This window comes from Falco biarmicus, chromosome 3 (genome assembly GCF_023638135.1).
Source record: "Falco biarmicus isolate bFalBia1 chromosome 3, bFalBia1.pri, whole genome shotgun sequence".
Taxonomy (NCBI): domain Eukaryota; kingdom Metazoa; phylum Chordata; class Aves; order Falconiformes; family Falconidae; genus Falco; species Falco biarmicus.
In genome coordinates, this window is record NC_079290.1 from 80,563,023 (window position 1) to 80,588,016 (window position 24,994).

Consider the following 24,994-nt stretch of genomic DNA (forward strand, 5'->3'; position numbering starts at 1 on the left):
GCTAATGTTGTTGATAGTTTTTGTTTCTTGTGCAAAACTACCATCTGTATGTAGTTTTTAATAAAGTATGAGAGGAGAGATTGTGTAGAATCAGAGCTGGTATTGGGAACTGGAGAGTGTCATTCAGCTACAGCATCGCTGTAGAGGTCACGGGGGGGGTTAAAAAAAATGTAAGAAATCTGCTTATCATCACCCACCTTATGTTGCACGTGCCTCTCAGAGGTATAGAAGCTGCCAGGTACTAAATGCACACAGCCGTAGCGGGGATGTAGGTAACTGTTTAGCGTACAAAAATTGCAGGTCCGAATAGGCAACTGGTGCCTGTTTGGCATTAGTGGAAGCTGAAACAGGGTATGGAGGGAGGAGAGGCATTTGTGTAAACATAGCAAATGTAGTTACAAGATCAGAGGGACAAAGTAACAGAGGAGTATAAGTGTTACCTAGGGTCGACTTACACATCATTGCAACTGTGTGTTGTCAGCAATGATATATTTCCAAAAAGTTTTAGTAGTTGGAATTTCTGAAAAATGCTTTCAAAGCAGCATTTGGACATTGCACTGGAGGGTTGTGCTGCAGCACCGTTGAGCAAAGGATCCTTTTAATATAGAGGGTTACCTTGTAAAAGGAGTTTGTATGCACATTTCACTGTGGCAATCCTTACCTGCATTTTTGATTATAAAACATGAGATTTTTGCAATACCGAAAACCCTTGCAAAACACTTGCATCAACAACATGAATCACAATAACTTAGGAGATTTGAAACAGGATGTTGAGGTGGATATGAGTATTTTAGATGGGTTTTTTCCCTTTTAAATTCTGGTTAAGTCCTTCTGTTTAATTTAAATGTCTTTTTCCCTGTATTACCTGTAATTTAGATAGTGTTTCGCTGCACCATTGATATAGGATGCTAGGGTACATGCAACTGTGTGTTTCTTTTCTTTTGTTGTTCCCATCTGTCTCCTTGAGGGTTAATTAATGTGTGCAGGAGGGGCCTGCTAACCACTTCGATATCTTCCTCTACTGAGCTAAACTTGAGTGAAATCTCACATTAGTTATATCTTAGCTTCTTTGCTATGTCAAGCTGTATCTTGAACATGCTGTACTGAAACTCATTTTGGGGAACTGATCGCTGGAGTTAGACTGCCAAATAGGCACAGGTGATCCATCAACAAGCTGCCTTACAATAACACCAAACAGCTGTTTATATTCATGCTGTTAGGCATAATGTAGTATCAGATTTACTTCCATGGTGACAGAAAGGTGGTATAGCCTTTTCACAAATCTCTAAATTCCTAGCAGCGCTTGTATCAGTCTGTGAACTGATATGAGGGATAACGCTGGATAATTAAATTCTGAAATGAGCAAACAAGAAGGGAATGATGTATGTACATATACAGTTTTTAAAAGCCTCTTAAATCACAGATCACTTAAATCCTGTGGTATTTTTCATAGTATTCCCTGTGAACTGCAGAGCATATGTAAAAGGGAAGGGTGTTTGCTAGGATGCCATTTAGAGACATGAAATGCATCTTGGTCTGTAGTCCAAAGCCAGGTTTCTTTCCATGTTCAGCTTCTATTCAGTAAACAGAATTTCTGCAGTGCAGTGAGCCCCTTAACAGCCACGGAAATACCTGCTTTCTTCAGGAGGCTGGCATGGATAAAGCCCATTTCAGCTTTACATCTCTTCAGAGTAAGTGGGATCTTGCTTAGTCTTGTTAGCTGAGCTTGACATGTCAAGGCCAACAACAACTGAAACAAGTGAATAAATTAGGACCTAGGGGGTAGGGAAGGGCTAGAAGCAGAAAGACAAGTGGGACATGGTTAAGCACAGATTAAAATTTGCTCAGCCCTAATTTAAGGGTTATCATCCCTCCTATGGTGTGCTTGAAAACATTCAAATAGTATTCAAAGTGCTTCCATTTTTGTGGAACGTGATAACTTAGCTTACTAGCTCAATAGAGGTTTTATAATAAAGTTTTCTTTGTTCCTTGAATTAACTTTAATTTTTTTTCATGTAATTGAAATAATGATTTACTTTACCAAAAATACTACCGGCAACATCCAGTGGAGCTGGTTTATGACCAAAGCCAAAGCTTAACAAGCTGTAGGCAAAGAAGCAAAGTGAAGTTCAGATACCAGTGCGTGCAATTTGGATCTAGTTTGGGAAAGAACATTGCTCACAGACATACCACGTATTTTCTTATGGTGTAAGAAGTCTACAATATGCCAGTACCCTATCCACTACCAGAACTATGTCAGAGGTAGGTTTTGCTAGTGTTTTCCTCTAAAAATTACTTGCAAAAGCAAAAGGCTGTTCGGATGTTTGCGTGTAGAAGTGATAAGCAAGCCTCCGTGCTGTTCAGTTGAGAGAGAAAAAAACAGACCTCAAATATCCACTTTCATACTTCTTACGTCAGAATTCAATGCAGATTAAGGAAAAGAGCCTTTAGTATCCCTGAAAGCATGTGTCTGCAAGATAGCTAGAGAGCTAGAGGCTCCTCGGCTGCCTACAGTGCTCTGCCTGCTGTAACCTACAAAGGTGATTCTTCCAGGTCAGTCACAAAATCTGTGTGCATGTACTTAGAGGACCAGCGTGATTCCATAGTGGCTCAAAGCCCAGTGATTTGCAAATTTTGCTGTTAACTAGCAAGCCTCCTCAAAATCAGTTTTGTCATCTTTCCCTGCCTGCCCCCTACCCCACCCCAGTAGGATGATCTTCTTAGACGCTGGATCTCACTGGTTGGAAGAGAAGAGTACTTTGAAGGATTGCACTATATATGAAATATCCTTCTGTATAGTATCCCTCCAGATGGTTTAAGTGGCTTAGAAATCCCATGGATGGTTTGTTTGATTTTTATTTAATTAAGCTCTGTAGAGAGCCATCACAAGTAACATACTGGATTACTTGGCAGGCTGAGACATCTGCTGGCACTTCCAAGGTAGGCTACAGCAGTAAGGTTTCTTATTGCAGCATGCTGAAATCTCTCCAAAACTTGATGGTGTTTAGTAGTAAATGCTATTGTATAGAGATGAAACTGTATGAAATTTAAGTTTGCAGGCTTTGTCTTCAAAAAGCTTAAGGATCTGTGCTCCTGCAGAAGTTTTATAGCAAGACTGAGGGCTATTATTAGCAGTGCTGCACCCACAGAGAAAGGGAGCTGACAGAGGAGTGAAACCAGATTCTGGACTTCAGTGCAGCATATTATTAGAACTCTACAGGCACCCTGTCAGTGCCTGTCCTGTTAGAAATTGAATTTAGGTGTGTAATTGATATGCTTAAAAGCCTGCTAATGGTACTTCGATGCTTTAAACAATGTACTTGGTTTGCTTAGTGTGTTGCATGAAGCACCTCATTTTTTGCATATTGGACTTCATATTATACCTTTCTGCCTATTTGATTATTCAGAGATAGCTTAAACTGAGTCTTAATCATTCCTCCCGTGTTACAATTATCTGAAAACTTAATAATCTTGCATGCTAATAGCTTTGTCTAAGTTGTTAATAAATTAGTACCCTTAGGGACCAAGCTTTATGGACATCCACAGAATGTATGCCTTGACTTTCTTCCCTTTCTGCTTTTCACTGTGCTAAACAATTGCTGCTAGTTGCTGTAATTTACTCCCTGACTCTGTGGCCAGGGTCTGTCTTTTATGTCTCCTTCATCCAACCCTTAAGCTTTTACTTGACAGCTATCTGACACCCTACAGCTCAGTCTTCTGGTACTTTAGATGAATGATAAAATTCAAAAGCCTTGTAATTCAGCCTCTCCCTCTTTATACTCCTACTCCTGTGGTTCCCTTGTGATTGCTCAAGAAGTGTTTTCGATATGTCCTCTCCGAACAGGGTAAGAATCTGGAGGATGGAATTAAATTCAAATTGCAACTCTCTTTCAAGATCCCTAAAAATAGCAGGAAAATTATTGTAGACTTTGTCCAAGCAAAGCAAAGTCTAGATTATTGAAAAAGCATGAACTAGCTGAAAGACAGAGACGATGGTATAGCTTAGTGGAGGTTAGTCTTGGTAGTAGCTGTTAAGTACAGAGACTGAGGGAAATAACATAAAGAAATTAAAGGAAGAAACCTCTTTTTGGGTTAATGGGGTGTATTGTTTTTTAACACATGTTCAAACATAGAAATCCTGTGAGTACGTTTTCAGTGAAGGCTAAGTGGCTTTTACTTTGGTAAAGGGCCTGCTGACTTTCAGTGAGGAGCATTTCAAGGCATTAAATAGAGCTCAGACATAGGGACCTGACCAGCACCTATTTAATTCTGAGCAGATCTTTGGTTCATCTAACACTGAGAAGTGGAGTTGTTAGCATCCGAAACAATTGCCATGTAAACGCCGTGTTCATATTCCATTATTACAGTTATTGAGACATGTTGGTGGTGGACAGAAATTGAGTGGTACTGTTTTGGATTATATCCTCAAGAAAGGTGACATTCACGCAGAATTGTTTAAGGTCTCTCAAGGAAAGTAGTGTAATTGGTCACAGGCTGAAAAAGCTGCTCCTGGTGGTGCATTTGCCTAGAAAATGTGGCAAAAGAATGGGTATCAGAAAATATTTGGGGTGAAAAGCATATTTATCTGCATAGTGCTGTGCAAATGTTTGCTAGCTCCATTGCTTGGCTCTGCTTTCCATCCGTGTGATGAATTTTGCAAGATACGAGGTTTGCAGGCAACAGTGTTACGTTTTACCAGGCCAGTTGATACAGCTGGAAAATAAGGGCGCATTTTTGGATGCACAGAGTTATGTTTGGTCTGAACTAGCTGTTCAGACAGTGGCTGTGCAGTAACCAGAAACAGATATCGATGTGTGTGTTCATCAGCCCGTTGAACCCCCCTGATGGGGGGTGACGTAACTTGTGGCAAGGGAGTAATTACAGTACTCTGCAGTAGGAGTTCAGAGAGTGGTTAGTGCAAAGGGCTTGCAGAGTTTTGTTGTCTTGCAGAGTAATTATGATTGTTAAGGAGGAATGAATGAGCACACGCTATTTATTTACTGTGAGGTAAGATGGCATATATAGAAAGGTTGATGCACTTTTTAAGGGCTGATGTTCCTCCAACCACCCACACCACATCCCTGGTTGATTTACATTGAGCCCTTTAAGGTAGAGGGGTCTCTATCATGTTGAAAAAGCAACGATACAGATCTTTAGAAAAAGTCCTTGGAGTGATAGCTAAAAGCTTGCATTGCCTTTCAAAACACTGTATCACAAAAATATGCAGAAATACAGATGGGATTTTTAACAACCTATAATGATCACTTTCCAATATGTACAGCAGAGGAGTGTGTCTTCCACCTATTGACTTCTGCAACAGTCTTGTTTTATTTTCTTCTAAATTACAGCATCTTGCAAAGTTTTTATTACAGCGTTTGACAATCTGAACTTGATACATTGACAAGCTGAACTGAGGTATTTGTATGTGATACGCTTTTGAAATGTTTGTCAGTTTATCAGCAAGTGAAGTGGTGCTTCATGTTAGTGTTGACATTATTAAAGACCCTACCAAATTTTGGTGTTTTTTACATATATAGTAAATACTATAGTAGAAGTATTTCATTCTGTGTCAGTATAGCTTTTCACCAAGGAAGACAAAATAAATAACCAGCACTGGCTGTTATTAGCTGCATTTTTCTGCTCTAAAATAAATAAATTATTTCTGCAATAAAAATCTGCACTGTAAAAAATATACTGATACAATTATGTGATAACTTCACTGAAACTTAGTCTTTGGTCTTTCCAGATTTCTTTTATCTGGGACTTCCAGATGTGTTACACTGCCTTTATTTTGTTTTTCAGATGACGATGTGGACCTGGAAGCTTTGGTAAATGACATGAATTCCTCATTTGAAAGTTTATACTCTACATGCAGTATGCAGTCGGAAACCACACCACTCCTTCAAAATGGTCAGCTCAACCGCAGTCAGTTGCCGTCCTCAGGATCTGGCGCGCTGCAGCCCATGTCTCCAAGACAGAAGGTGCAGCGGTCTCAGCCAGTGCGCATTATGGCAGTCAGGTAGGAGCAAGGGACTCGCCTCCTTTTTGTTAAAGTTGTCTTGAATACCTTCAAAAGAACTATGTTGTAAAATAGCTGATTGAACTTCAGTAGGAGCCTAGTAGTGGTAGGCTGGACTTCTTCATAGGAAAAAAGATGTACCATGTAGGTGAAGGACATAATTTTTCCATGTATTCTGTAAAATTTAAAAATGCAACATTTTCACTCTTTTTTTAACCAAGGTTTGATGTATCTGTAGTAGCAGACATGTAGAAGTGTATCATTAGTACCAATTTGCAGAAACTGTCCATATTTGGATTTATTTCCAGACTGTTAAAAACTGTTCTCTCAAGTATGGTACCTACTGACAGCTTCTTGGTTTTATAAAACATAAAGAGATCATGTAGATAGGTGAGGGTGCAATCAGCTAGGTTTGATATACAAAAAAATACCTGTCTTCGTGGAGGTTTCCTGAACAGTCCAAGACAAACTAAAAAGGAGCACATCCATAGTTATTTAACTGTTCTTCCTAGAGCACTTTCAGCTCTTTCACTTGAGTGCATTAGGTGAGTTATTATAAAAAAAGAAAAGTTTATGTTGTCTCCCTGTTGTCAGGATGGGGGCTTGAATTCAAGCTTCAAGTGGAATATTCTTGGTGGTGATGGGAGAGTCTATAGCTGATGCTGAGATTCTTAAAATCTTTTTAGGCAGCAGGAGGAAAAAAAGCTCCTGTAAGCACAAGTAAATAAATTGCCTGAATTGGAGAGATTTGGAGTTTTCCTTTCTTCCTATTTAACGGTGTCTGCTCCAAAGGAATTGAGAAGTAATGCTAATAAAAGAAAAATCCCAGATTTTGAAAAGGGTGCTCCTCCTAGTTCTTTACGCTGATATATTTCCTATAGGACTGGTATTCTTAAGACAGGCAGCTTTTCTTTGTGAATGGGTACTACACAGTAACTGCAATACAACCAAGTCAGTTGATGATGCAATCATTTTTACAAGTATTTAATATTTAACCTTGAATAGGGCTGTTCTAAAAAATGCACTCTCTAGACTACTATTAACTATGGATGTTTTGTAAATATCTCAATCAAAACACTTCATTTAAACTATTTTTGGCATTTGGAAACTTAGCAGCTCTTTTTTGAGAACACTCTGCCTTTCTGAACTCTGTACTTCCATATGCACAAGAACATCATGTGTTTATTATTAAAGAAAATAATGGTGGAACTTCTGTGCAAGGTTATCTAGACCCGCATAGAAGGGGATGGCTGCATCTTTTCTGCAGCCAGAACAGAATGGTTGACTGTGATAATTCTCTTAAGAGCACGGTTTTATGTGTGTGTCAGTCATTAAATAAATTATGCGCTCCAGCAGTATAGGCAGAGCACAGTACAGCATAGTGAGTTTTAATTTTAAGAAAACCACACCTTTTCTAGTTGTGTAGAGTCTGTAGTTCCACTTCTTGTAATGGTCAGTCCAAAACTCGCAATACAGAGCACAGCTGCTTGATAAAAGTCTACTGGGCTGAAGAAATCTTACACCCTCCTTTACCCTGTGCTGTAGGGCAGTGCACACATGGATAGCACACAAAAACAGTCAAGCAGGTCAAGTAGTTGTTAGTATGGCTCGTAGTTATGGTTGGAAACTGCTATTTATAGCAAAACCGCAAATCTGTAAGGCTCATTCGTGGAACACCAAGGCAACTAAATTGCGGGATAGTTACCTGCGGAGCAGATTTCCCAGTATTTATTTTACCAGCCCCCAGGTTCTGGTACAGGCAGAGACAGTGCGCATGGCCAGAGTGGGACACGCTGCCAGAGGCAAACCCAGCAGTTGTCTCCCAGGCAGCTCTGTTAAGAAGGCTCTGCTTGCTGAAGGCATGGGAAAAAATGAGAGCAAACTGAGTTTCTAATGATGCACATTTCAAATCCAGTTGCTTGTCTCTGGAAAATTCCAGAATTGCCACTAGATGGTGCCTTCTGCCAAGGCGTTGCAGGCCATCCTGCAGCAGAGTCATGTAGTCCGTCTTCAATAGTGATATCCTAGGAGTAGGGAAACCTAAAGCAGTCTGGGTGGTCATGAACGGGTCTTAGATCTTTTCAAGCTTTTCTGTGGCAACTGGTTGGCTTTAGTTTTCCTTTTGTTGGTGTGGGCAGTACAGGTGTATTGTAAACTGGGACATGAAACCCTGTTGATCCTACGTGGGCTCATGAGGTGTATCTCAGGAGATGCAAACTTACTTGCCTGAACGGTAACCGTACAACTGGCATGAGGTGGGAGGGTGTAATTGCAGTTTATTGCTTAGGCTGAATCTTTGCATATCTGTTTCTCCAGGAAATGCTGCGATGGTTGCTTGGAGATGGAATCTGGTATTGTAGTGAGGTGACAATACTGGTTTCAGCCTCAGCTTAAGAGACTTTACAGGTGTACACCTTCATTTGCAGACCTATGTGGAATTTGGCTCCAAGTGACTGTTGTTATGTTCTCCTGATTCACGCTGGTTTGGAAGAGCTTAACTGACTTTCTGGCACACAGAGCTTAAGCTTGTAAGCTGTTGCTTACAACAGCGAGTACACACAGATAACTGGTTTACTTTATTTGCACAGTTACCCAAGTAATCAAGTTACAAGCAACAAAACAAGCATAGTTACCTGACTGGTCGTTTTTCACATGCAATTACGTACTTTGTGCTTGCAGTTGCTGTAACTGTATAGTAGTTGTTTAGAAAAAGAGTGGGTTTGATTCCTTTGCTTTAGTACCATTATTGTAAATGGTGGGGCAGGAGATCCAGGTCTAGTGATGCCAGTTTGTTCCTCTTAATGCTTAGTGTTTCTGTGTTTATAGGCGTCTTCAAGAAGAAGAGCAGCAATTCAGAACGTCATCTTTGCCGGCCATCCCAAATCCCTTCCCAGAACTTTGTAGCCCTGCAAGCTCTCCAGTGCTGGCCCCTGGATCTTTACCTCAGAGTCAACCTGCTAGTAAGCATGTAAGTATGGGATGAAGCTTTGGGTCATCCATTCATGTTCAAACCATCAGTGTACTGTTGTAGTTTGAAGGCAGAAAGAAAGTTTCTGGATAAGTAGAAACACTTGTAGGGTTTGTCTGTGAGTAGGGCAGCTCTGGCCAAGAGAGTGTCTTCAAACAGGCTTCAGACCTTTTTTAAAAGGTTTCTAAGTCTGAAGTGTAAAAATGAAACAAGTCTCTTCCATGTATGTGCATGTTGTGAATGAAGCGGTAATGCCTAATATCTTTCAGATTTTGTTATCCAAGGTAATGACTTACTATTTCAGGAGTCAAGTTGATTAGCTTAGAGTTGGAGGAGGATCTGTGCATGTTATACTACATATTCCAGGTGTCACAGAAACACTGAACAGCTGTTTTCTTTAAGGACATGGTGCTGCTTTATTTTGCTGGTTTTCGTGCAGCTGCTCAAAAAGCAAAATTGTCCTCTTAGAGCATGTATCTAGGCACAGCTCCTTGTAATGGGACTTAAGGCGAGCACTGTATCACGGAAAGCTGGTTGAGTGGCTCTCTGGGTTCTTGGCAGCGAAGACAGCATAGACAGACCTCTCACATGGTCTGGAGCGATAACCTCAAGTGACACTGCAAGTAATTTTTCTTCTCTGTCCAGCTCCACTCTCTTAAGGAACAACCGTCTTGTTTTGTATCAGTCCTTGAGCATGTTTGAAGACCGAAGCTGGGCTCAGAAACCTTGCGTTTTGTAGACTGTGCTGACCTGCATGGGGTTGAAAAGATGGGTCGCTCTTACTGGCTGTTGGCTTAGAACAGTTCTGTGCTTGTGTTCCCAAAAATATCACAATGTTCTGTGTCACTGCTGAGTTAGTTTGTAAGTAGCTCCTGCGTCTGCCCAGACTGATAAAAGGGTTTGGATGGATAGTTCAGCTACAAGCAGTAGGCCCTGATGTGCATTCTCGCATCTTCTGTGTTGCTTCACATCACCATAAACAGCTGTCTGCTTACTTGAAAGGCACAGTGCGTCTTCACTGGTTTTACTGTATTTCTGACAAGAACAAGATGGACAGATAACCGAATAATGCCCTAGGGGAAGAAACTGAGTCACCCCCTCAGGAAATTAGCAGGACCTCATCAAAGGCCTGGGTACTGGCTAAGCAGAGAGGCGGTTTTGTGACGGCAGTGCTCGCCTGACTCTGGGGAGACAAACCAAGTACCGACAGGACAGCAGCATAGCTGCCTTCCTGAGGCAAACTGAAGTTGCCGATGAACCTGCGTTACATTTCCAAATATTCCCCAGTTTCAGGGTTTCTTTTGTGTTTTCAGTTTATGTTTTACTGAAATTAATCAAAGCACGCTAAAGATCACTCTGTAAAGCCTTAAGAACCTAAGTGATCTGTGTGTCAGTTTTCGATGGAATTTAGAAACCAGTGGTTTAACAGCACATATTAAGTAAATCTTTTAATGTATGTTAGAAGATGGCTAAAAAGACAGAATAAAATGGGTTTTTTCCCTAAATTTTACTTCATAATTTTAAAAAATATGGCTGGCTGTTAGTGAAAATGAGCTGTGTTTTAAGAAAAATACAAATACAACATTAAATGCAAACCGAGGTTAAACATAACGATGCTTAATTTCAGGTTCTCTCCTTGCAGGTTATAAACAAGGATTAAAATGGGGATTGGAATGAGCCATTCTGATTACATGGGATATATGAGGTGTTTGTAAAAAGCAATTCCCTTCGTGCTTCTCAGGCATGTGTGGGTAGATAGGCAAATAGCAGTTCCAGGCAGCAGTGCTGCAGCTCTGATCACACAGGGCATCATGGCATACGCATGGCATGGAGGAAACGTTGCTTTTGGTCAGCTCATATCTAGGGGACTTGAGAGGGACCCAGGTTAACGTAGACTTAGTGGATTTCAGAAAGGAGCAGATATTTTGTTTGCTGACTGTGTGAACCAGTGGAGGATCACTGGGAAGCTGGGATATCTGATATGACTTCACAAGAAAGGAAGTGTCATTTCTATTGTTCCTCTTGGAACAGCTCAGCCTTATGGGGTATTTTTTTAATAATTTTGAAATACAACTCGGCAATGATAAAACCTAATAGTGATCATGCAAGAGGAATGTAAAGATCCAGTCAGGTTAAACACAGAAGAGTCTCATGTCACATTGTTAGACCTTGTGCATAAAGAAATGCCAGCTCTGTCCAAGTTTACTAAATTAAAACTTTTTACCGGTATGTTGTTCTTTTTTGGAAAAACATGCATGTATGAATGAAAGAGTGAGTAAAGGACCTTTCAGATCATAAAGCTTGAATTATATTTGCAGCTGAAAGAATGGATGTCGCCTTTTCTCATATGCAAAATGTTAATCACATAGCTAGAGCTTGAGACATGCAAATCTTGTTAGGATGCCTCTGATCCTTTCCCCTATTTTTTTCATGCAGTTACCACCACTTTTTTAACAAGTGGTTCGTAACATTGCTTATGCACTGCTCTGCATTTGTTTCATGCTCTTTCTTGGCTCAGCAAAGAAAGGTAAAAGCAGTAAAGCAATGAAAAATAGCTATAATAAACTTTTCTTACTTTTTTGTGGTAGATATTTTCTTTTCTTGTGGTAGAAGTTGTTTTTTTTCTTGTGATGAGGAAGCATTTTCTTTATCTTACTCCAAAAAGTGCACATATCGGGAATAATATTTTTAATATATTTTCTGAGCTCTGTTAGGTAACGATACCTATTTCACCACAGCAGGAAGCAGTATGCCACCTCTAGCTCTGCTGCCAATCAGGCACTAAATACTGCTTTTCAAGCTGATGGCTGCAGGAGTGTACAGCACCTGCTTCCCAGAAGACAGAGAACAGCGAGAAATAACGGGTCTTCTGTACGAGCACAACACTAAGAGCATGTGTAAGCAAATGAGATAGTCATTTAATGGCAGCATCAGTATAATAATCCGGGAGGTAAAACTGGAATGTTAGGCGTACAAAATCATTGCAGATTTTGGGGTTTATATTTGACTTTGGGTAATCTTCTCTGGTTTAGGAAAAAAGCCTAAAATAAAACATTTTGTTGATACTTTTTTTTTCTTTTTTTGAAGCACATAGGCAGGTTGAGTAACTGACACATAATTTAGCAGTGAAAGACTTCACGGAGAAATAACTGTGAACCTTTAGATTACATTTCAAAGGCTATCCTGCACAGTGCAACTTTCACACTGGTGAGGTCTGGGCTAATACGGTTGTATGACCAAAGACATCTGATGGTAGAGGTTAAGAAATGACTTCTAATTAAACATCTATATGCCTCTTGGGAGTTCAGCACTATGATCCTTTATTACAGTTCTGCAGGTGGAAACAGCCCGCTTTGAGCTAAGTTTTACTGTGAGAAATGTTAGACATCAACCTGTTGGTAGTGAACGGCACATGATTCTGTAAAAATTGGCACCACTAAAATTTTAGTAACGTAGTCATCTGGTTGGTGAGTACCTGGGCAAAAAGTAGCTGTGCTGTTGAGTCAGTAGCTACTTCAACTACTGGTGTGGTGAGCGAGACCCCTCACGTGTCTTGTGTTTGGAGAAAGTATGACCCTTCAAGCAGTAGCTGCCAGAAAGCTCTTAAGTTCCCGAGTTGAGAGCAGCGTTGTTCATGAGCTTGGGCAGCAGGAGGCTGATGGGGAGAGGAGCTACCTGATCAGTGCATGCCCAAGTGTTTCCTCCTCCATCATGTGCCTCTCTGTCCTCTTAAGTACCACCCATCTGCCTCTCACCATGGAGCCCAACCATGAGCTGGGAGAAAATTCAGCAGACCTCTGTGAGCATGTAAGCACTCCTGCCCTTCCCAGCATGGAAAGTAGGTAAAGGCAGGAGCAGGAAGGCCATTTTCTGGGTGACACCATGGGATGTTGCAAGACCATTTGGTATTTTTTCCTCTCCCTTTACTCCACATCTTCCACATGCACACCTACAAACACGAGATCACCCCATGTCTGAGGGGGGCAGTGATTGCAAGCTGGGCAAAGGGACAGCTGAAAGTTTTTAAAACATAATTTACTTAACAGGATAAATGCGTTTGTCTAAGAAAAATGGAAACCATAAAACTACACCAAACCAAGACTGAACATTGTCCAAAAGATCACTAAAAACATCAGACAGCTAGGTTACCACTAATTGAAGTCCATCTTTGTGTTGCTGGTATAAACTAAGAATTGGTTGGTAACTTAGGTTATAATTTCTGGTTGTGTACAAATATTTTGGAAAAAGCATGCAATAATTACATGTAGGTCACTGCAATGCCACAGGATATTAGGCTAAAGAATCTTGTGTGAGTCAATGAAGCTTTCAACTGTAAAAATAGGGCAAATTTCTCACATCCCCCTTCTATACAGCCCAGGCAAACTTCCAAATAGCAGTTTGATGTACCAAAATTATTTACTTTTTTCTAGCAAATTAAATTCATAAATGGGTATGAATTAATGCTATTTTTTTTTCCAGATTTAGTTACCTTTCAAGGGAACTTGTGTAAACAGTTCTTGGTTTTAAATGTTTTATTACATGTTATGATGCAGCTTTTAAAAAAATTTTCATCCTGTAAAACTTTTATATTGGCTTTTTTGAAGACAAGGATGTTGATTTCCGAAAGAAAAGCTGTGTAAAAATACAAAGTTTTGTATAATGAAATCTTTACATACTAAGTTAGATTTTTACATGTATGACAGCAAATTTTGTACTTAATCCTGTAGTTGAATAACCTTTAGCAACAAGACAGTTTGAAAATGAATACTGACATCAGGTTGAGTCAACGTGACTTCACTTTTTCTAAACAGGCCAAATCCTGTAGCTGGATTAATCTGGACAATTCCTTAGGTCCAGGTCTAGGCACTCGCTTTGGCCCTACTTTGAAATACAGGTTTTCATGGGTGTCTGCCATGATCTATCATGTTGTTTCTCTCAAGTCTTGCTTCAAAGCAAGGCTCTTAAGCTAAATAAATAAATCATACATAGATTGCTCTGTGGCACGTTTAACTTGGATGCCCTTTTTTAAGAAAGTTGCAATTGTGTTTGGGAAAAATTGGGAAAGATCAGGGCTCTGCTGCGGCACTGTGATCTCATGGTATGAAAACAGGCCTTGCACTTCCCTGAGTGCCCCTCTCTCATTTGGAGAAATAACACTTTCCTGACTTAAATGAGCTAAATTTGATGGACAGTGTGGGAAAGATGTTGCATTACTTATCATCTTGTCCCCCGTGTCACGCGAACACGTCGGGTTGCTCCCGAAGAAATCGGGGAGGGGTGAGGTCACATGGCTCTGAAGGTCTCACTTGCTCGTTACTGAAGAAGAGTAACGAGTCTGCTGGACGAAGCTAAAGACAGGCAGTCCTCAGCGCTGTTAGCGCAGGGCTGTCGGTGGGTCTGCAGGCTCTTCGGCTGGAGCCCTGCACCTGGTCAGCTAGGGATGGGGATCAGCACCAAGTCAAGAGCTGCTGTTTCTCCTTCTTCATGCCTGTTACAGCAAGAAGCTTGGTGGTAGAAAGAAATTAGTCTCTTCATTCTTGTTTGGAAAGTGCCAGAACAGTAGTTACAGTCCCAACATGAATTACTGGAAATACTAAGGGCATCTCATGCTCAAACCCAAAAGTATGTTATTTGTTGGGATTTTTGTTTTTAATGACACAAACCTGGCCCTGCTCCCAGGAGCATTTTGGCTCCCTGCCCGTGAGCAATGCTCCTGCAGCAGGAGCGTGCTGAGAGGAGGGCTGCGTGGTCAGGACTGGCGGCAGCGCGCTGGGGGATGCGTTGCCCGGCCAAGGGGGGTCTGGCATGCTCCAGCACGGGACCAGCCCAACTCAAACCTCTCCTGCTGCACATGTGCTGGTAGCCCCACCAGGTGTTCAGCCACACAGTAACACTTGCAGTTGTTTTAAAAACTGGTTTACAGTAGTAATGCAGTTGGCAATTAACCTTTAGGGCTGTCGTGTATAAATACTGAGCAGTCTGTACTATATGCTGCAGTAGCTGTACATTAGTGTATTCACACCAAATTTTCGTGTGTGCATCTTGGTAAGGTGTGCCCTTGCACAATTTTGTTGTGCGACATTATTCTTGCTATATTTTATTAATGGCACAGTGAGAATGTAACTTCACTGTTCTGCACTTTGATTGGGAATTGACAGAATTGAGAAGCTATTAGGCTGAGAGTGCAGGGGGAAAATGGGAAAACAACATGAGGGAAATTCTGATTCTCTCTGTGCCTAGCAAGGCAAGCAGGAGTGGGTTTGGGTGTAAACATCAGTGCAGTAGGGAATTAAGAAAAAAAAAACAACCCAGAACTATATTGGTTGATTGTAATTATACTGTAAATAAATGATTGAGATCTATTAGGGATGTCATAACTTTATAGTTGGCCTTTAAGGCCTTTAGATGGCCTTTAAGGAGTCGCACAGCACGGTGAGAATTGCTGCGCTGAGTCTTGGCTCTCTTTGCCATCTGTGCTGCGTGGACTCAAGGTGTGAGTTCATGTCAGCTTCCGACATTTTGGGCAGAAACCTTTTCGGACCTCTGCTGCCTAGTAGGACAGATGCAAGAAAGTTATTTTATAATTTTATTTAAAATATATTTTTATCTATATTTTTATTAAAAATTATCTATATCTCTATTTTATATATATAAAATAAATATATATATAGATAGATATATTAAAAAGATATATATATATATCTAAACTTACAGGTTAGAGCCTCTGCTGTGTACCCTGCACGACCTTGCAGCCCAATGTTGTTGCCAGCGGTCGGTAGGTGAGCTAATCACGGGGTCCTTTGTGAGCTGAGGCAGCCCTTGCAGAGCTGAGCAGCAGGTAATCCCCCAGTCAGCGCTGTGGACATATGTACTGCAGGACTGGGAAGAGGCCCAATTTTTTGCTTGCTTGCTGGCATCTACATCTAGGGGTGGAAGGCAAAGCCCAGTGTTTAGTTTGTTCATTTCCAAACCATCCACACAGTGGTTGCTTAAGTATCAGAAGTAATGCTGTTTGTTCATAGCATGAAAAAGGCGGCTTTGGGATTGCTGTGATTACCTGGACAGTGAACTGTGCCCACATTTGAAATGGAAATCTGTTTGAAATGTCTGTCTTCACTTACTTGGTGGTTGTGTGTGGACGTGCAGGGGAAGAATGAACTTTCAAGTTCAGTGGTGTGGTAATGGGATGTTTATCCATTGCTGCAGAACTGGCAGATAAGGTTTTGTTCCGTTTCCTAAACAGAGGGGATGTCAGTTGGAATTTAATAACATTTTTGCATTAGAATAATACCACTGAGTTAATTGAATCATTGTGGGATGAGTTTCAATTCTCTGTGCTCTGATTTATAGTCTTCTTACTGCTATAAAACTCTTATTGTATTATTCTTTCTCCTAATAGGAGTACAGAATTACTGTACCAAAAAGTGATTTTGTTTAATTAATGTAAGTACCTTCAATCTTTGCTTCCAGCCTGCCTGTAATCTGAACATCATTTGCAAAACTTCTATAAAAATGAGTTTAATCTGGACTTGTTAAAAGGCAAGCCATCACTGATTCACAAAAGCCACGTCATGTTTCTGTGTTGGCATTAGGATTGCTTATTCTCTCCAGTGGTAGACCCTGCTGCTGCCAGGGTTACTGGAGCCAGTTTCTCCTGCTGCATTTCAGGAAGCAACGGAGCTGGAAACTTCTTCGTGATGCTTCATGCCATAAGTGTTTGTTTTTTCTCCTGCTGCTGAGGGGGAAATGAATACCACTCGGAAGCAAAATGAGTTGACTTATCAGCTGGGAGTTTGGATTTCAGATCCCATGTTAAGCATGGGATGTTTCTGGAGGATGTGGGTAAAGCAGCTTTGTCTCAGCAGACTCATTACCAGTGAAATTTCATTAACAGCAAAGCAGCAGGTGGTCTGCACGTTTTCACAGGGGAAGGGGGTGAAAGTGGGAGAGACCTTGAAAAGCTGCTTTTGTTTCTCACCAAACAGGTGCCACGTTAGAGCACCTAGGTCTTCCCAGCGATCCCTTTTATCTGCCCAGCTCTTGTCTGGCCAGAGTGAAGTGCTCTGGTTTTTGGGGTTGTTTAGTTATGGACTTTGAGGACATCGCTTTACCCTGCACACACCCAGTGTCGGTGGCATGTGCTGCCCATCCAGACATCAAGGAGCATCACCCCTAGCCGCACGAGGGTGCTGAATGGCCCACGCCATTGCAGAAGGCGTCAGGCTCGCTGGAGCGTGCTCAGCAGCCACAGAGGGCCCGAGCAGGAGGAAATGGCCTCCAGTGCCAAGAGTTATGTCTGTGCCCTGCAGCCACAGGGGAAGGTTGGCTACCTCACCCTGCGGTGACCTTGCATGTGCTCCTCCTCTCACCTTTTAGGTTCAGCTTTAAAAATCACATTTCCCTACTATCCTTGCCAGAACAGGTAACAAGAATAGGAACAAGCCATCCCTAAAAAGAAATAAGGTGCAAAACATTATGGAAAACAGTATTCCAAGCTAAACAACAGCATCCTGATAGTAAAACACCAGGATTTAATTTTATAGGCAATTTGCCCTTGGGCTTCTCTGAGTCATTTTTGAGCTCATCCTTGCCTGCAAACTGTTAAGAGCAGCTAATTACTCTGAAGTAACTTGCTTGTCATGCTGTTGCTGGTCACACTTATTTCCCTGTTGCTTACTAAAATCCACTGAAAGTGAGCCAACCACCGTATTTCCAGGCCTTATAAATAGCCTTACAAATGTTTGCAGCAATTCCCGTTCCCCAAGTGTATGCAGTTATGTAGAACAAGCTATAGACAAGATCTTTGATAAGTGTCTGGTATCAGGTTGTGTACCCTGTGTTTTAGCATTGAAAAACGCCTGGTGTGCTTGAGTTTGAGTGCTTTTTACTGAGTTCTCCCAAACTCCAGGTTAGTGTTATGTTTAAGTGTTTGAAGTATGTGCATGTGTGTGTGTGTGTGTGTGTGTATATATTATATGAATATATAGGAGAAGATCAGAAGATTACTTGCAGTGCTGTCACACACCTTGTAATATATTTCTGAAGCAGCTTGAAAAGAAATAGACATTAAACATATAAAGATCACCCTCTTAATTAGTCAAAGAACTGAAGCTAATGTTAAGGAATAACAACATCTAGTCATGCAAGTAAAAACCTGGTGTTTGATATTGTCAGAGTATTTTTTAGCGTTATATTTTGGTTTGTTCTATGGATTTTTTTCCACAGCTGACCTTTGAATTTTTTACTTTTACAAAGCTTTGCCAAGTTAGTTTGTTAAGCTTGTCCAGGTGGGGCTGAGCCTTGCCTCCTGTGTTACAGCCTTGTCAAATGAGCGTCCTCTGATAGCAGACTCAAATGATGTCTGGCTGAAAAATGTCCTTGCTGTGCTTGAAGCTACTGTCATTCCACTTGTAGCATTTAAAAAGTTCTAAGTACATCTGAGAACCTCCTATTAATTTCCTCTTCTGTCGGCTTCATGAGAGGCACCAAGTCTGGGTTTTACTCCTGAATGTGGATCCAGTCAATATTTTACATGCTATTTGGTGAAAGTTTTGTTAATGCTTTTTGTTTATCTTTGAGCATACTTACTTATTCATCATGATTTGCATCCTTGTCTGTTGGGGCTTCAAGTTGGTTTTTTGGGGGTGGAGTTTTGGGGCTTTTTTGGGTTTTTTTGATGGCACAGATGAAAAAGGTAATATAAATCCCAAATCTTCCATTGGCTGCAGGGAGAGGCTGTGACTGCATGGGGAACAGAGTGCTCGTCAGCTGGGGAGGCAGGAGAGCACCACATTCAGCTCCAGGGATAGAGAACGTATATTTCTAAGCATTTGTACAGTGTGACACATTTCTTAATATTTTCTAGGATATTAATAAGAAGGGAAAACCAGGAGGCAGCCAGCTATATTTGTGCAAATGTACCTTCAGTGTAATTTCCCTTTGCTTGCTGTGAACATTTAGTTCTGCGTTACACTGCATGCAGGTTACAAATGAGCATTTGCTTAAAGGCTAATTAAGTATAGCTTAGAGCAGTACGTAATTGCAACACTTCAAGCAATACAGAGAAACTTCAAGCTGATCTGGCTAACAAGAAATTAACTTTGTGCTCTGCCCAAGGTTGCGCTAGCTGCTGCGTCTGTAAGGTTTCATTACAGCTTGCCCTCTCTTTATGTGCATGGAATAGCCCTTGGGCAATCTCCAGAAGTCACTTTTTGTCTAGGAGAAGCCTTGAGCATTTAAACTGGAGCGGGGAATTCTGAAAGTGAAACAGGGTGAGGGCATGGTGGAGTCTTTCAGTGGGTAGGGAAATGGCTTGTGCAGCGCATGCTGGCTTTGAGTGTCTCTAGCACACTTCATCCATCGAACAGATGTCCAAACGGGTCTAAGTTGAAAGACTGCTGTGTTGATGTATAACCATTATAATGAAGGAGCTGAATGAGCCTTACAGAAGGCTTTCTACATGTTGCTTTTATCCCTTAAACAAATAAATAATCTAGTAATTCTGAAGATGGTCAAACAAATTTTACAGCACTGTAAACATGCTCGCATCGATTTTTCATCTTTGCCTCTTTCTTAAGCCTTCTCTAACATGCAGCTGTAAATGCTGCGGTGGTGAACTGATTCTTGTCTAGCAAAATGGTTGAGGATGATGTGCATGCAAAGGGCTTGTTTTTCCCCTAAGCTAGAGTTTTGGCAATGCTAATCTCCCTACATTCAAATAGCAGCCATTAAGGAAGGGGAGACCAATAAAATTCCAACAAAAATAATAAAAAGTGGTTTTAGTGCCAGACATGATTCATAGTGAGTGCATTCCTTTATGAGTTTACAGCAACCTCTGCTTTCTACATAATTGAGTTCATCTCTACTACGATTATGTATTTTCTGATCATGTAACTGCCAAGTATCTGGAGGTGCAGCTTAGTGTATTTCAGTATGAGGACTGATGGAGTGTAGAGGAATTAGTTGCTTTTCTTGGTGGGCTGCTTTGTTACTCTATTTTGAAATCTGTAAATGTAGGGAAGTAGAAACTACATTATTTTTCTCTTAAATTGTGAGACTAGGTTTAAATAGAATTTCAAACCAGTAAGGTCTCACCGAGTTCATTTAAAGTCTGAGTTGATAGTAGCTCAGATTGCTTGGCTTAGACTTACCTGTCAATGCAGAACTCTGACCCTGATATGAAAGGACGTCTTCCATTATTTGTGTACAAAACCATTTCTGTTGGTGCAAATCTTTTGCAAGGCCAGTTCTCCTTCAGTGACTCAGCAGATCTTTGGAAAGGTTATTGAAGAGTATTTCTTTATGCGGAGCAATTGTTCAGTACAACCATAATAAAATATTTTGGGAAGGACATATCTGACTTTGCCTAACATGACTGCCAGTTGGGTTTGTATGCTGCAGCTGAACTACCAATATCTGAACTAAGTACCTCTGTTGATTGCATATTGAATTATAAAAGGTGGGCATTAATGCAAGACAAACTTTGAGGTGTTTACATACAACAGACAAGCAGTAGGAATATCCATGCTTTTCATATTATTTGCTATGCAGTGGCTTTTTTTTTGGCTGCTGGAAAGTGGCATGTAGACTAATGAACATATCCAGCATAGTTGTATTTTACAGCTACAGGCAACCTTTTCTCAAATCTCAGCTTGCAAGAAGTGGAGATGAAAGTCTTTAACTTTGGAGGGGGATACTAGGATTTCTTGCTGAAGATAATCTTCACCTTTTTGTGTCTGACTTTGTATTGTGAATGCTTATTATCAGTGGTTGGCTCAAACTCAATGTACAAGTCACATATGAGCTGTGGCCTAGAATTGGGTTTAATCACCCTTAGGTTATCAGAGCCCTGCTGTCAGATTAATTCGAGGTAGACATGATAGTCCCAGTCTTTTACTGTCCTTCTGCTCACAGACCTTTTCAGGTGGCTGCTTGCTTCATGTAACAACTTACTAACAGCAAGTGCTGTTTTGGGAAGGGCCTTTGCATGTGCTCTGCTCCTACCCACCCAAAGTTATGTTGCTCCGTGCAGGGATAAAAATTTCTTTACAGAATTGTATCTGTTTGCCTTTTCAGTTTATTCTGTAGTAAAACTGAAACAAAACTTTCTAACAAATACCACTTAGCAAATCTTAGGTAATACTTTTTTATATTCACTGATCTCTTTATCATTGTATGTAATACTAGGCAACCACATATCATAATTTTTCACAGTATCAAGAAATATGATCCCCTTTAGACAGCCTTTGGGTGGGAGTTATTTCTGTGAACTACAGTTATATAAAAAATTAAATCTCTCATTTGGGTTGCATGTCTGGGTATCTCCAGTCATTGGTGACATAGGGGAGTACATTCATACCATCTTGGTTGGAGATGTGGGTGGAGATTAGGGCAGCAGAACTACAGAAGATGAGAAATTGCACTGAAGTGCCTCTTCCTCTTTCCACTGACCACAGAGAGCACCTGAATGATTAGTGAAGCCTAGATGTGCTTTGACTGAGGTGACTAGTGACAGCCGAAATGGCTACCACCTCTGTGTAGTCTGGGTGGAATGCAAACGAAACCTTAAACTAGGTAGTGGTCTGTGATGGAGGAGAACCTTTCCTTCCCTTAAGTTACCAGGCTGTTTTTATTAGGACCAAATCTGGCCTTGTTTCTAAATGGGAAGTTTTTGTTGACCGTTGGTGTGAATGGCCAGCCTCCTCATCGGTTACTCCTCCTGGAAGAAACTACAGAGTTTGTTTATCTGGAGAGACACTGGCAGCCGCAGGGCTGATTTTTTTTCCCCATCACCTGTTAAAGGCCTGTGAAAAATGATCAGTTTCTAACCACATTTCTTATTGTACAAATTAGTCAGTGCTCTTCCATGCATCTCTCCTTAGTGTTTTTATGTATGTGTGCAGTGTTCAGACATCTGAGGTAGCCATGTAAAATAGATAAACATATATAAGAATTGGGGAGGGAATACAGACTGTCATGGGCAGATACTTCTAGCCATTGGAACTTCATACGTGATAGTTATGCCAAATCTTGTGAATTGGGTTTGGGTGTTTGTTTTTTTTTTTCCCAGGAGCAAATGGGAATCTTGGCAGGGGGGATATATCTTCTTCAAGAGCCAGTAAGCCCATAGGGGAGAGAGTAACAGCAGGGGTTTCTAAAGTAGAAGGTTGTGGGACTGGACAACCATTTCTGAAAGTAACTGACCTCTTGTTGATTTTGTTACAGGAAAAGCTACCTCAGCTCTTGTTTTGAGTAGAAAACCAAATGCAACAAACAGAATTTGGTTTGTAGAGAAGGAAGGAGTGTTTATGTCCCTAAATTAATTATCGGTGCAATGGACAATCGAAGTCATTAGGCTGTCTCTCTGATGTTTTAGTTAAAAAAGCTGGATTTGTCATCTCTAGGTAGTTTCCGTGTTGAACCCCAGAATGAAGCTACCTGGTAATTTATCTAATTCAGTCTGTACACATGGAAAATAATGGTCTTCATAGACAAGGTTAAGCCATTTGGCTTAACAGGGCACTGCCATAGGAGGGAAATGTGTTACGTGACACCTAGAACAGGGTGCATCTTTTCACTTACTCTTTAAACACAGATTTCATAATATAGCTTGAGTATGTTCATGCACTAGCTATTTTGTTACGCTTTAAAAAGTGAAATTCATAGAGTGTATGGGTTGGCAGAGCCTCAGTTGACATGAGCCAAGCAAACTTGGGTTGTTTTCTGTACAGCTGGGTACACTGAAAGAAGAACCTGCAGAACTCTGGCAACAAATCCACAAAACCACTTCTTTCTTACAAGTTACACTTTGAATCTGATCGGTGTCTGTTATGTTGAAGGGTATATGAGCAACAGTTGAACTGAAAATAGTTTCAGTACAGAGTATTTTTTGTTAATACCGTGCAGCAAGCCAAAAATTTTTACTTTTGCCATGTGTAATCTTGTGCAACAAGATGGGGGAGTTGTGGAAGAAGCAAATGTTGTGACACTTTTCTACATTGTACAAAAGGCAAGATAGATTTTTTTTCTCCAATAAGAAACCTTATGGCGGTTATGTTAAACCACCATCCAAAGACACAACCTTGTGAAGCTGGAAAAGGCAATAATTTTTCCCACGTGTAGAATTCTCTCTACATGAATAAATAAAGAGTAATAAAGAGTGATAATGAGTCGTGTTTGCTGAAGTCAGCAGATTTTGTTCGACACAGAAATGCAGTAATAATTATTAATAGCTAATCAAAATTATTATTGCCAGTTATACAATTACTAATGCAAAATGTTTTTAATGGACACTCTTCACTTCAAAATAAATTAGTTTTGATGTGTACAACATCAAAATCCTGTGTGGTGATTGAACAGAAGTAGGTGGTGTAATTTGAAGTCTACAGAATGAAATTTGAATGTATGTTACTAGTTTACGTAAATGCAAGGCTGCAACAAGCATATACTCTGAAGAAAGCCGATCTTAGTATTGAGATCCATACCAAAACCAAGCTAGTGTTTGGGAGAGGGGGTGGGGAGGAAGGAAGAACACTGTTTACATTCATATATATTTATTTATAAGTAAAGTTTTGTCTAGAAGGGACTATTAAATTATGTTGCCCAGGATCCTAAATTGAGTTGTTTACATATCTTCTGTTATATGTTGATTTAAGTTGTACTTTTGCCCTTTAAGCCTAGCCTTCTTAAAGTTGTTCTTACATAGCTGGGTCTGTTTGCCAAGTGCACAGCATTTTAAAAAATGTTTTATTTTGGATGGGAATGGAATTAGCTCACTCATGGAAATAGAAACTTCAGAATAAGGCAGACATCAAAAGGTTGATCTACCTTCTGCCAGTCAATCTGGAAAAAAAATGAGCTTGTGAAAAGGCAAAATAAACCTGACATCAGTGTTTTTACGTTCTCTTCTGGTTTCTCTGTGGTTCAGTTTAAGAAGGTTTCAATGACCTAGATTTTTCTCAGCATAATTCTTAAAGAAGATCCATGATGTAAATACAGAGCCATCAAAATCCTTTTAAAAAAATTGTCATTCGTGCCAGGATGGAAATAAAGTTACTGGTATCTTTTCATGGTAGATTTCTTTAACTTACTACCAATAATTTATAGAGAGGGGAAAGGGGAAGAAGGGAGCACGCTTAAGGTAATGACTGTTCTATGTTGTCTATAATACATAAAAATACAGGGTCAACTCCCTTGTCATTGCCTTTCTGAGTCTTGGAAATGGATGAATTCTCCACAGTCAGCTGCAGTAGTAAGGCCACTGTTAAAAGATTTCCCATTTAATACCATGCAGAACTGGTTTCAAGGGAGTGCCTGTTGTCTTAAAGAAAAGATTTGCCCAATATTTGGTCTTTTCCTCTGGGGATCTTTTTGATATTCATTTGCCTACACTAAACAAAGAAACTAGGCATATGAGCTATTTGAATATAAATGTCTTTCTAATACAGCTAATTATTTTAAATGTTTAATGGGAGCCTTATGAAAATTGTTGCATAAACTTTTCAATTAGAGAGAAGGCTCGTTGATTGCATTTGTGCAAGATGTTTAATTGGGTGGACAACACAGAATAAATACATTTGGAAATTATCTCAGATTACCTACTTTTAGGGGGATGCCTACAGGGAGGAGAAAGCTTTGCTTCCAATCAATTTCAAAGATAAAATAGCTTAATTGGAAGCTGGCTGTGCCTTGACAGCTTCGGAGCAGCAGTGACTTCCATGTAAAATAATCTGAAGCAGATGCTGAATGAAGAAGTAGCATTTTCTTTCGTGCAAGCTTTGGCATCAGATCTCTAGCATTATATTATCTAGTTCTATATCACAAGGCATCTTTTTATTGTGACTTTGTTTCAGTGTACTACCTCATGTTTAGACTTACACAGTTAAGTTCATCAGCCTTTGACAAATGGGCTTTTAAGTGTTTCGGAAACACTTAACTTAAAGGAAACTTAGATCCACTGTGACATGGCTTGGGAAAATACTGATGAAAGATCCTAGGAAAAGACCCAT

The 24,994-nt window shown here is 40.4% G+C and overlaps 1 protein-coding gene across 5 annotated transcripts in view; it reads left to right on the plus strand.

Annotated features, from left to right (window-relative positions):
* The window catches only part of GRB10 (growth factor receptor bound protein 10), a 149,711-nt gene that overhangs the window by 85,333 nt on the left and 39,384 nt on the right, over positions 1-24,994 (plus strand). For all 5 annotated transcript variants that reach the window (XR_008820535.1, XM_056330146.1, XM_056330143.1 and 2 more), the window contains exons 4-5: positions 5,803-6,019; positions 8,846-8,987. Coding sequence is in view for 4 of the 5 variants with exons in the window: in XM_056330146.1 (XP_056186121.1) it covers positions 5,803-6,019; positions 8,846-8,987 (359 nt within the window). In the remaining variant the exon portion in view is untranslated. The remainder of the gene's footprint in view (positions 1-5,802; positions 6,020-8,845; positions 8,988-24,994) is intronic.